This window comes from Aplidium turbinatum, chromosome 14 (assembly GCF_918807975.1).
Source record: "Aplidium turbinatum chromosome 14, kaAplTurb1.1, whole genome shotgun sequence".
NCBI lineage: Eukaryota > Metazoa > Chordata > Ascidiacea > Aplousobranchia > Polyclinidae > Aplidium > Aplidium turbinatum.
The window spans coordinates 20,085,433-20,098,962 of NC_137485.1; the positions used below are offsets into that span (position 1 = coordinate 20,085,433).

General features: G+C 38.4%; 1 protein-coding gene across 1 annotated transcript in view; it reads right to left on the minus strand.

Moving 5' to 3' along the window:
* LOC145782978 (uncharacterized) overlaps positions 1-12,743 on the minus strand; it is a 41,408-nt gene extending 28,665 nt beyond the window's left edge. The window contains exon 1 of the mRNA XM_082594736.1: positions 11,656-12,743. Coding sequence (XP_082450862.1) covers positions 11,656-12,743 — 1,088 coding nt within the window. The remainder of the gene's footprint in view (positions 1-11,655) is intronic.
* Positions 12,744-13,530: the final 787 nt, after the last annotated feature.

Consider the following 13,530-nt stretch of genomic DNA (forward strand, 5'->3'; position numbering starts at 1 on the left):
CTACCGTGAAGTAAATGTTGGTTACTGCTAGAAACAGAAAGTCAGTTAGTTTGTGTAGATGTGTCAAACTTCTAGCAGCATCGGCATTGAATTATTGCCATCCATGATCTAACTCAGAGTGTTCTAAGAGTGAGAGCACGAAGGGCCGCATAAATTAAAGAAAATTTTAAAGGCCTCAGAGGAAGAATGATTTTGCCACAAACCTACACGTGAGCCGCATGCGGGACGCGTGCAGGGCCTCCGAGAGAAGTCAGCACTGGTCGAGAAACAATACGAAAAATGGGCCCCATAATATTTTTTAGCAAGTGTACAACTAATTTGTATCTTGTGTTGCATGTTCGTGTTAAGCTGAAATTAGCCTACTTTCCTCAGTATGAAAAGAACTTCGTTCAATGTAAAAATCATCAAACTGGATTACACTTGCAGCAAAAATGCCATTTAGGCAAACTATTTTGTCTAGAAAGCTTTGTAAACACACAATAGGCCTACAGGCAACGAAAATAGTTCAACCAAGCGTTTAATTCAGGAGTGTCCAAACTTTTTCCCACGCGAGCCAGATTTCATAAGAGTTCGCGGGCCAACAGCCACAATAAATTTTCTGAAAACTGCAAGTTGAATTTATATGATTTTTGTGTGTTTGCAGGCCAAAAATAACACATTGTACAACAACAGGCGCGGGCCATACAAAAACGTCTCGTGGGCCGGAGTTGGCTCGCGGGCTGGACTTTGGACATCCCTGATTTAATTCAACCCTTTCTGGACTTTTTGCAATGCAAAGTTACGGATCATAGCATCAAATGATAAAATTTTGCGACGTCTGAATTGATGCACAACATGTACAGTTAGGCTTTTCAATCGGTTTTGAGTCATAGGCCTACTGGAGCGCAAACAATTCTTTACAAATTGCAGTAGCCTTATTGCTAAAACCACGTTCTCAAAGCGCAACCGTTGGAGGTAGCTACCGGAACACACAAAAAAATCATAACAAAACTATTTGAAAAAACCTTCCAAAAGTTGCAATCAATGATTCCTATTGTGTAGAGATTATGGGTGGTTCGTTTTGGTTTGCAGCTGAAGTTTGCTGTGTGGCTTTCTGTCAAAAGTACCAACTCATCCAAAATGTCTTGAAAAATGTTATTGTTGTAGCCTACAAATGGTTTAAATTTGTCCACATGCCCGCAACTGCACAGCAGACATAAGCCTGCGATGAAATTTTCATGGAACTTCAAACTCATCGACGATATGTTTGAGTTTGTTGATACATTTGTCAATTCCAACAACTGTCGAATCCTTTGCAATGTACGGTAGAATACATTTCCTTCGAATGATTCAGCTAGGTGGAGTTATAAAAGCGTTCTGTTCTCAGGAAAAGAAAATCATTTTCTTTTAAATTTATAATTGCCACTGCAACTTTAGCTTGCGAGTAGTAGCCTACTCTTCTCCACTTTCTCTTACTTAGATTACATCTTCCTTTAATTTCATCAGTGAATCTTGTTTAGGACGGTAATTCACATAATGCAAAGCAGCCACAAATTTAAAACTGCTAGTTGTAGGCTACTTAAGCATTGACTCAGCTTCCGATCAAGCTCTTGTTGGTTCCAACTGGATGCATTTAAGAAACGTCTTTAGAGCTTCAATTGCAAAAGGGTAATGTAAAGCATTGGGTTTGACTGCACCACGCCTTGATTACCCTCTCGAAGTCAATTTTCTTTGCAAGATGATAGGACAGCTTACTTTACATTTTTCAGAATTTTTCTCTGACTGGGCTATAACTTTAAAGATGCCACAAGCTTACAGATAATCAATTACTCCAAAAATGATAAGACATTTGAACAACGCTGTCTGTAGGCAACATTATGAATTCCAACTAGATTTAGCCTAAGCAACAACATCCATAAACAAAAAACTCAAATGAAGAAAAAACTCACTACCTTCCAAAATCACATCATGAGAAGCATGATCAACAAAAGGCTACTTGACCACACGAAAACAGAAGATCTTTTAACTATGACAAAATTACATCCAATTGCAGCAATAATAAAATCAAAGTTTTAAAACTGTTCGGCCACACTAAAAGATCACAATTTGGAATCAGCAAAGTTTGCATAGAAGGAAAAGTAGAAAGAAAAATAAAACGTGGCAGACAACCAAAACGATGGCAAGACAACATCCAATCATGGACCGGACTCAACTTGGCGACACTGGGCGAGCTGGCTCAAAATCGCCACTCTTGGAAGCAAATAACTCATGTTGATGAGCAATCTGCTGCAGGCGGAGATGATGACTGATGATGATCCATAAACACAAAATATACAGGATTTACTTTCTTTAACCGTGCTTGGACTGATACCTTTAACTTTCCCAGATAACTTATGTTGGATACAACATCTTATGCCTGACCAACGCAGATTTTGAAGTTAAGGTTCAGTTGTCAAGCAAAAATAGTTCCCGCTTAGCTAAAACAGCACCAGTTTTGAAGTTGAAACTATCAGTAGCCTACAATCGAAACCGTTCAGTGATACAGAAATCATTTCAGCTTCAGATTTTACGTCTTGAAGCTGTTTAACATAGCCTACCTTAACAAGAAAATGATTTGTTCTTGGTGAGAACCATTGAGAGTGACATTTACAATGATTGAGAAATACTTGGAACTACGCACTTCATTTAAGAATTTGTTGATTATTTAGTTGGTACTTTTTTACTTTAGTACTAAAAATGGGCCCCCCTCAAAAGTGCCAAAACAAAAATTATTCGTTTTTCCTTTACAATGTTTTGCTAGGGGGGAAACTGGCCCGACTCCCCCCCCCCTCTCGGAGCCACTGGGTGCCAGGCTTAGGACCACGCTGTTCTAAATCAGTAGAATTATTTGCGCCGTTGTACCTGTTTTAGCTATCGCTTGAATCAAGTCGACCCAATCTTCGTTTCAGACAAGTAGATCTTGCGCTAGAGGTCACCAGAGACGACCTAGGAAAGGTGGGAGTAGAACTTGGAGTATTTGGGGTTCTGGGAGGAGTCTGTGGATATTTGTATGGACTGGAAGTATCAGAACATGCACCATTAAGGTTTTCAAAACTAAAATGATGCGCTTCTCTGTCACTACTGTTGCCTTCACTGCGAGGAGAGGATCTGCCAAAACCCATTGCCAGTCTTTGTGAATATTTCTCCATTTTTATTCTCACTGATCTACGTATTCCAGAAATACCGGAAGTAGACAACTTTCTTCTCCCAAGCGGCATCTTCTTCAAATAGAACAGTCGTTGTTACAAGTAAAAAGGAATAAAAAAACAACAATATAGCTGCTCATACAAACAGTTACTTTAGTATTTTTTGAATAACCACACATTTTATTTTTGCAGTCTTGGTCTAAAATGTATTTTAATTAATAAAAATTTATAAAGTAGCAGTATTTTTAATCTTAAAAACTATCTGGCATTTGAAGGGTTATTGTAATATGTTATTTGAAAATTTAAAATGCATCGCGGCCACACCAAAACGTTAGGTTAGGGTTAATCCTAGCGGACGGCGTGTTTAAGACCCTGCTGTGCAGTGTATCTTATCTGACGGTTTGTTTACCGTTGCATTTGCTGACAAAGACAGATTTACATAACCAAAGACTTAATCAACATAAAGCACTTTCCTTAACTTTTGTGGTAAATTGCAATATCATACCAACACAAATAACTTTTTATTTAACTTATCACAGTATAAGTAACCTAGGCCTACAAATAGGATGGCGTAGTGGATAAGACACTTGCTTTCTAATCATGTAATTCTGCTTCGATTTACTAAACTTTTTATTGCTCTTTTTTCATATCTCACAAGCTACTGCCAGTTTTAGTTTCAGTTGTGACCTCATTTCAAAGTCTGGCTGTGCAGTCTCGGTGCAACGGCTGTTGTACCGAGTAATTGAGAGTGGAACACTGTAGGCAGTGCTGGATTTACCATTAGGGCCTCAAAATTTAAGACCGAACACGTATATTTAAAAGCGACATACTTGCGTGCATAGTTCTACATCACTAATAATTCACTATCGTATAAGTGGTTGCTTGAAAATGAAATACGTGTCTCTATGGCTGTTAGGGTGGAAGTTGTGAGCCTCAACGGAGGTATAGCTAAGGGTATTTTTCTAAATCCGGCTCTGACTGTAGGCACAACGGTATTGCCAGGTTACCTTTTACAGGACGTAAACAGCCATGTCCATGACTACTGTTCAGTTACTGAATCTTACAAAATAAAATCTCAAACATCCCCCTTAAATACATTCATTGAGGCCATGCCGTTGAGTCAGTTTCCTTGCTGTAGTGCTTCGGTTGTTGAAATCCCCGCTTACCTCTACCCAGTGTGCAATAAATTAGGTGGGCGTAGTTTCTGAAGGAAGGCGGCCAAGAGAAAGGAACTGATCATCTTACTCTCGTTAGAGCCAAAGATAATAAGAACGTTATATTCTCACCTTTGAGCTCTTGAGATCAAGCATTGGGCTACATTCGGGGTAAGTGGCAATGCCGTAGTGCCTACCCTACAATGTTCTACTCTCAATTACTCAACAGCCATTGCACCGAGACTGCACAGCCAGACTTCGAAATGAGGTCACAATTGAAACTAAAACTAGCAGTGGCTTTTGAGACATGAAAGAGTAATAAGAAGTTCACTAGAGCAGAAAACTCCCTTCAACTCTAGCTCTAGGAAATTTTCGCAAAGGTAACGTGAACCGTTTATACACATTACAACTTTTTCTTGTAACATTCTAACATTTCATGCAATAACAAACATATTGAAAATAGTTTTAACACCGAAACTTTAACGTCTTTATCACGACCACAAGAATAATAGTTTGGGAAGAGACGAATCAGAACCAAGATTGCAAGTGCCGGTAAGTGGGATCACAGTAAACTACCAGCTCAGATCTTCGACTGATCTCATTTTCTGGCCTGAAGTCACAATTTCGTTGTTTTCAACCATACGAAGCATTCCAAAGACAATTATGTCAATACTGAGATGACAAAAATCTTGTGACTACTCTTTTGCGTTGAGTCTACGTCACCAGGTAATGATTCAACGTGCCGATGACACTTTCACTTGGATCATCATTGTAATGGAAAGTCAGCGAAATAACGCTTCCTTAGTAAACTAATAAACTTTTAATGTGATTTTATTCAAATGCGTCATAACTGGACTATTTGTACGAAGGCAAGAACAGTTTCGGTCCTTCACAGTACGGTTACATGCCTGAGACAATCATCTTGCCCTGAATTCTATATAGACTCTCTTGACCTTTGCTTATGAACCTGTCCTCATATATCCTGTGCAATGCAAAAGATTGACCAGAATATTTGAAAAAATTGTCATCACTTTTTGCAGGGTGGGTGATGACGTCACTACTTATTTATGCTCAGACTAACGCAAAATCTTAGACATCCAAGCAATAGCAATGACATAGTTAACGTCATTGTTAGAGATGTCACGATGTCGTTGGTATACTTAAGATTTTTGCAATATGTTGTATTGTCAAAACTAGAATAAATGGCTTTTACTCTGCGAAAAAATTGTGCTTTGTCAAAATAGCTTGAACTCAAGGAATAAAAAGTCCAGTAAACATACAAAGATGAGTCATAACGAATCCAAAAGAACCTATAGCTTTGGTGTACATTTGAATTTGGTGTTTATAGTACACACAACCATTGCATCATTTTTAAACTTGACAAACTCAGCTGTAGTTACACACAATTCTAGCCACCTGCTATAAAACTCCCTGTGCTCTTCTAATCTCTTCAACATGGCGCAGTGCCACAGTGGGTAGCTGCTGCTGGAATGGTTGAAGCACAAAGTGCACACACTTGCATATTACTTCCTGAATACCTGCGTTGGTGATTCACTCATCTTATTGTTACAGGTAGGTTGTAACAGAGTTACCTGGCGTTAACACGAAGTGATGCTATTGTGTCGTGATAAATAAATACCATGACACATTCAAACGTCACTTTTTCTTTCATCCTCTATCAATGATTTTGGAAGGCACCTGACCTTCACTCGCGTCACTTTACAAGCATTATAAAAAGTAAATATGGATGCAAAATTATTGTAGTCACTGGGGCCAAGAATATCACCAGAAAGTTTCGAGATTGTTTCGTCACAGCACAACAACAATCAAGCTCAAACAGCAAGCTGCAGTGCGGAAATGACAAGTCAACATGAAAGTTTATTGGGTTCCATTAAGGATAGGGAATCTCCTGACTACGAAGCAGCAGGCCAGCGATTCTTTATCAAGTATCAATTCAGAATTCAGTATTTATTATTAAAAATGCATGGAGAATCAGCAGAGTCCTATTTATGACATATGCATTTCGCTTTACTACTGTAGAGCATCATTAGTGCCTTATTCAAATAGAATCATGAGAACAGAGAGCAATGTGCATTGTGCATGTACGCAAAACAGCAAGTCAACACGTAAACTACTGCCTGACAAACCGCCATTCACACAACACCCGATGGCGTTGGGACTTTTCCGCAGCAACTTAACCATGATAAAATAAACCAATGTTAAAAATATCTCGATTCTATTTGAATAAGGCACTAATAATGCTCTACAGTTGCAGAGCGAAATGCATAATTGCATATGTCATAAATAGGGACAGTGGAACTGGAATACCTCTACAATAGGGACTACTTCTACCATCCCTAGCCATAAACAGGGCTCTGCTGATTCTCCGAATGCATTTTTAATAAAAATACTGAACTCTGAACATGAAAGTTTTGTAAAATTAAACTAGAACAAGAATTTTAACCAGAATTTATTAAACTAGAATTTACTGCAATTTCGCCCTACTGACAAAAAACTAAAGAGCAAAATATTGTTAAGTTTTATTATTTGTTATTATTATTATTATATATTATTATATTATTAATTATAATTACTGTATATATTATTATTATTATTTATTATTATTATTGTTTCAGACAATTGTTCACCTAATCAAACGTCATATAAAAACCGTTCAAGTCTACTGAATATTACGTCATGGAAGTTGCTAGAAAATGTGCCAAAATTGCACCATCGTTCATAAGACTTGTGTCAAACCTGTTTAAACCTGTTTCAGTTTGAAACCTGTTTAAACATGAAACATTGGATCACTAGCTTAAACACCTGTTTTGAATTGCGTGACAATGTCTTTCACTATTGTGTCACAGTACTGCATACGTGAATTTGAGATATTGATATCTATTCTGGTCATTCGTGAAATGGTTGCTTGAGAGTTAGTCGCACATTTAACTGTTTGCTTAGTGCTTGACAGCTGGACAAAAATTCCGTCTTTATCCAATTAGTCTGGTTTGTAGTGACAAGTTTAAGTGGTGTACGGCGTTGCACCCCTTCGTTTTCGGTAGCCGCGGGCTAATTTTTACAGAAATACACTGTTTGAAAAGAAGTTCAAGTGTGTGTTTCTTCGGTCATTATATACAGACGAACGGATCCCGGAACTTTATGTTAAAATTTTCCCACGAAGAGATTATGGTTTACCGCTGTGACCAATTATTTATTATTCTTATTGTTAAAAAAATGGTGTGAGTTTATAGGTAAAGATTTGTGTAGAAAACAGAGCTTGATTTCAAACACCAACCTAAAGGGGAATTGTGGCAATACAACCGAATATATAAGAGCGCAAGAAAAGGATACTCAACAGTGGTAGGCATAAAGCCAAAAGGCGTTCCGGCACTTCAATTGGCAACGCAACACGCAATTATGTCCATGGGAATACAATTTAAAGGAGAATCTTACTAGAAGGAATAGTGGAAATGAAATTCGACTAGATGCCCCTTGAGACAATTTCAATATAGCGATTATGTTTGAAAATGAAAGTATTTGAAGAACGCAAACATTGGGTCATGTTATAAGAGCCACTTTTCAAAACAACGGTTCCTTTTTGGTGACCTGTGCTTTTTAATGAACAAGGATTGTCAATTGAATCATCCCCTCACTATATGGATATGCAACTAATACCACAATAATCAACTTATGATTTTTGTAATACAAACGAATTTATTTTTACACAAGTCAGTTCAATCATGAACAGCTATAAATCGATTTCGACCAGCCAGCAGCTAGATCATCTTCAGTTAAAGCTTATTCTATTTAAATAAGATTGTACTGACTGATGTGAAAATAAATTCGTTTGTATTACAAGACATGCAACCGAGTAGTTCATATCAAGCATTGTTGTGGGTTTGACACCCAGTGGCGTAGCCAGAAATTTTTTTTGGGGAGGGCCAAATATTTGATGAATTGAAGAGAACGACAAAGTGTTTGATTAAAGACATCGCCACCTGATGTGCAGTGGCGTATCCTGATGGGTCGAGCAAGGGAAGCAATAAAAGTGGTGGGGGTTAGAGCGTGCCGAAGGCACGCGTATTCTAGGGGGTCCGGGGGCATGCTCCCCTGGAAAATTTTGCAAAATTACACTCAAATATTGGATTATAGCGCTTTCTGGAAACATTTTTAGGATAATATTTGTATGAAATATTTAGCAGATAAACAGCTATTAACTTATTAAAGGTAGCTATTACACACGAACGGGCAAAAACTGCGGCTAAAATTAGAGAACACCGAAAACTCAGCCACTCATAAACCACACAAAAACCCAACAGAGTAAGCGATTCTGAAATTGCTTCCATAGATTAGTTAAAAGAAGCGTAAATCGCGTAAACTTTGCGCGATTTACGATTTGCAAAATTTATTGGTGTCTATCTGTGTGTCTAAAACAAGTCCTGGGAGATGTTAATAGCCAGATGTCTTGGAAAACGATATAAATTTCTACAAATTTTATTATATTTTTAACAAAGGGCTTAACTTCGGAATCCAAACTTTGAAAATTTGGGGGGGCATGGCCCCTTTCGCCCCCCCCCCCCCCCTGGCTACGCCTATGTGACACCTGTCAGAAGATATTTTATTTTCTTGTTTACGGTTTTCGCCTTCTTTATTTTTTTAGTGTAAAATATTATTTTTAGAGTTAGACGTTTTTAATGCATAAAGCAAAGGTGACGAACCTGCGGCCCGTTGCGGCCCGCAAAACAATTTGACAATCGCTCATGCATTAAAGACAAAAGGCATCTCAAAGCTGTTTTATGCCTTCACTGGTACACTTTTTCTTTGCTCAATTCAATGTTTCAATGTTATTTTTTAATATTTTACGCTTCAATGCTGCATTAGATAGCTTCAGCTGTATGATTCGCATGGGCTTTGTTTGTTGTCAGAAAAAGAAATTTCATTAACTGATTTGTTATTTCGGAGCATAATGGTCGAAACATTTAGTCAACTTGAGAAAAAAGGATAGAGCCAAAAAAAGAAAGAATCATACTCATATGAAAGCAAATGCTTTGAAAATTAAACTGTCTTCATTATCAGCGCAATTATAACTGTTGCTCTATCCTTTTTGCTCAAGTTGATTTGTTTTAATTTTTTACTGTTGTGTGCTTCGATTTTGCGTAAGATAATTTCAACTGTGTGGGTTTTATTACTTTCATCTGCCGTTTGTTACTTTTCACGAATAATATCTTGAGTCGCTTCTAAAAGATTTCATAGTAGGTTACGATTAAAAAGTTGTGTGGCCCGATAACCAGGGAATGGGATGGGATGGAATGGAATGGAAGATGGAATAGAATGGAAGACAGATTTTGGGATGGAAGATGGAAAATGTCAAGGATGGAAAGGAATGGAAGATCTTGATGATGGGATGGAAGACATCTTCCATCATTCCATCCCAATTCCATCATTAACTTTCTAACGCTTTATCAAGACATGCATTTTATTACACTAATTGTCCGCGATGCTTCTCAAGTATTTTCGTTACTTTGTTATCTTCTCCAACGTACAGGGCCGGATTTAGCTGATGGGGGGGCTGGAGCACTTTCAGATCGGGGGCCCCCGTGCAAAAAAACTTTTTTCCGCCTATGGCGCGAAAAACCACCTCTACGACTACAGTAGCATTAATATAATAGGGCCTACTGCTCTACACAGCACTTTGCAGAAACTTCAAAGGCTGAAAGAAAAAAATAATAATAACACAAAATCACATTTTGCCCACGTAGGGGGGCCTTTCAAAAGTCGGGGGCCCGGGGTACCTGCACTCTCTTCCCCCCCCTAAATCAGGGCCTGCCAACGTAGACTACTACTACAGTTTCTTTAACTTTGCTAGGTGTTGTTTCTCTCTGTATTTATAGAATCAATCTACGTTTCTAGTTATAACACCAAACGGTAGCCTACGTAATCTTTAGGAAAATACTGCTGTTAAATTTTTAGCTTTAAATTTAGCCTATGGTTATTAGGTTTATTTGTGGCATATTCAACGCGGAGATCACAAAATGTGAAGATGGAAGATGGAATGGAAGATGGAATGGAAGATGGAATGGAAGATGGAATGGAAGATGGAATGGAAGATGGAATGGAAGATGGAATGGAAGATGGAATGGAAGATGGAATGGAAGATGGAATGGAAGATGGAATGGAAGATGGAATGGAAGATGGAATGGAAGATGGAATGGAAGATGGAATGGAAGATGGAATGGAAGATGGAATGGAAGATGGAATGGAAGATGGAATGGAAGATGGAATGGAAGATGGAATGGAAGATGGAATGGAAGATGGAATGGAAGATGGAATGGAAGATGGAATGGAAGATGGAATGGAAGATGGAATGGAAGATGGAATGGAAGATGGAATGGAAGATGGAATGGAAGATGGAATGGAAGATGGAATGGAAGATGGAATGGAAGATGGAATGGAAGATGGAACGGAAGATGGAATGGAAGATGGAATGGAAGATGGAATGGAAGATGGAATGGAAGATGGAATGGAAGATGGAATGGAAGATGGAATGGAAGATGGAATGGAAGATGGAATGGAAGATGGAATGGAAGATGGAATGGAAGATGGAATGGAAGATGGAATGGAAGATGGAATGGAAGATGGAATGGAAGATGGAAGAGATTTCTGAAATGGAATGGAAGATGGAATGGAAGATTTCTAAGATGGAATGGAAGAAAATCTCAGGATGGAAGATGGAAAAAACGTCTTCCATTCCATTCTATCCCATTCCCTGCCGATAACTCATGTGTAATTGACAAAGTTGCCCGCGACCGCAAAAAGGTTTGTCACCCCTGGCATAAAGTAAAGACAGAAGGAAAAGGCTACAAATAGCCATAGACAACAACATTAACGACTAACTCCGTTTGTTGAGTAGCATATGTGCATTGTGCATGGAAGAAACAAGGATGAAATAATAAGATACAAAAATTACAATTGCAGATTGTTTCGGCTTTGCATAAAGATGCTAAAAACAAGGTATGTTATATGTAAACATAACCTTGTGATTAAACACTCTACCAGTTTGTTGGGGTTAGTGTTCCCAGTAGTTATAGCAGGTCTACACAAAATACAGCACTGGATACTGTTATGAACAACCGTAGTAAATTCAACTGAACCTTTTATTTCTACACTATGTAAAGTAAACCTTTGCATCATAAACGATGGAATGACAATAAGCTGATATATATTAATTTTTAAATCCAACAAAAAAAATAAAAAAAAAACTTGAAGGTTTTCATTTCAATGTAACTTCGCTTATATAACTATTGCATGCAATATTGCAATAGGCTAGTGGCACTTACTTATTTCCAAACCCTTTTCTATATCTTCCTCCGGGTAACTTCATGCTTGGTTTCCTTAGCTTTTTGAACTTATCCGTTGCGTTGGAGGCTGCTGCATCAAAAAGAGCGCCCATCTTTTCCTTCTTAGCAGCAGCTTGCTTCTTCAGTATCTTTGCTCTTTCACGTGCGTTAATCCGTTTACCGTTCGATTTCTTACCGTCCAATGCAACATCAGCACTTGTAAAAGAAGAAAGTGAAAGATTATCTTCCGTTCCTCTTCTGTTGCGTCGATCATCGGCGGTTGGCCAACCATTAGAATGCGCTTCCTCATCCGACATGGCGCTGTACATGGACAAAGCGTCGAGCTGTAAGTCACAACCACCCCCGTAAGATTGGTAATCAGCATCTAAGAAGTTGGGAGAGGCCTCAAAATCAAGGCTGTCTTCCTTTTGCAACATACTCCTAAACCCTTTTACGTTTCCGTCAACATCATTTTCGTAACGATTTTGAGGCTGGCTTGATATTACATCCAAATTTGTTCTCGTGAGAGTGTCACGGTCATTTGTGTTGTTATCATCACACTCTTCGATGTGTTCAGGCGTAGGGTGAGTTGAGTCTGGTGAAATATCATCGTCAAAGAAAAAAGTTTCCTTTGATTTTGAACTAGACGAAAAAGCAGAATCCAAAAACTCTTTAAGATCTGAATTCATTCGAAGTTCACTCAGCTCATGCGTATCTTGAGTTTTTGGAATTGTGGTTTTCTCCGTAACAAGAGGCTTGTTGCGCCTTTTAGGCTTGATCGGTGGAACTTGAGGAGCTCCTATAAAACCGTTGTCTTGATTTACTATTTGCTTACATGCCGGCAATGTTCGACTTTGGCTGCCATTTGTTTCTACATTTTCAGAATTCTTGTGGTAAGCTGAAAATTCTGCCAACCCAGTTGGTTTAGATTTTGGTATCTGTGGTTTGGTGAGTTCTCTTTTAGGCGGATCCGTATGCTTGACTCTTATTGGTTCAGGGGGAACAACTTTGACCCTGAACTTAAATTCTTTCATCACAGACTCAAACAAGTTTTCGGTGCCAGAATCTGGCAATTCACGGTCATCCATGACAGAACCAGCTTACTTCCTTACATAGAGCAAGACGAGTTGCCAAATTACACAACCATTTGCTTAAACCTTCCAATGCAAATATGAGTAGGTTAACTGTAGGCGTGGAATTAACCAAGCAACAGTTAAATCCGGTTTCATGCATGCGGCAAGTCACAGTATTTACATAACGTGGTACAATGTACATAAATGTTGCAGAAAGGTTGTCATGTACCAATAAAACAATAAACAACTGGAAAACTAAGTATATAGCAATGTTGCTTACAGTTACAATATGCCAATTGGCATTGTTTGAATGTGCAATTTCAATCCGTCATTTAACATTATGCACTCGTTACAGTAGTTTACGTAACTAAACTGATACTAATCTCCGTAAGGCGTGGACAGAATGGAGGTGGGCTGCAAAGTCTGTCACATATTTTGTGACCTTCCTCGCAGCATTAATTTTTTTCATTGTCAAAACAAGAAATATACTCATGAAAACTTGAGTTAATCTACTTATCTACATAAGCATTGTACAACGTGCCGTTTTCCGATACCCTTGCATTGGCTGTTCAAAGACTACTGGCTGTTCAAAAAGGAAGTTGATTTTGCAATAACTTCAAGCTTTCAATGGTTGATGATGGTGTTTGGCACTGATAGTATAACTGTACTAGAATGTCCTACCACTACCAGTCCTGCTGACAGTTCAAAACTAGAAGGCCTACTTGAAGGTCATAGACCACTTGCCGCCACAAACAAGCTGATGAAATGTATTTTGTGAGTATAGATAATTTGCTATGCCCAC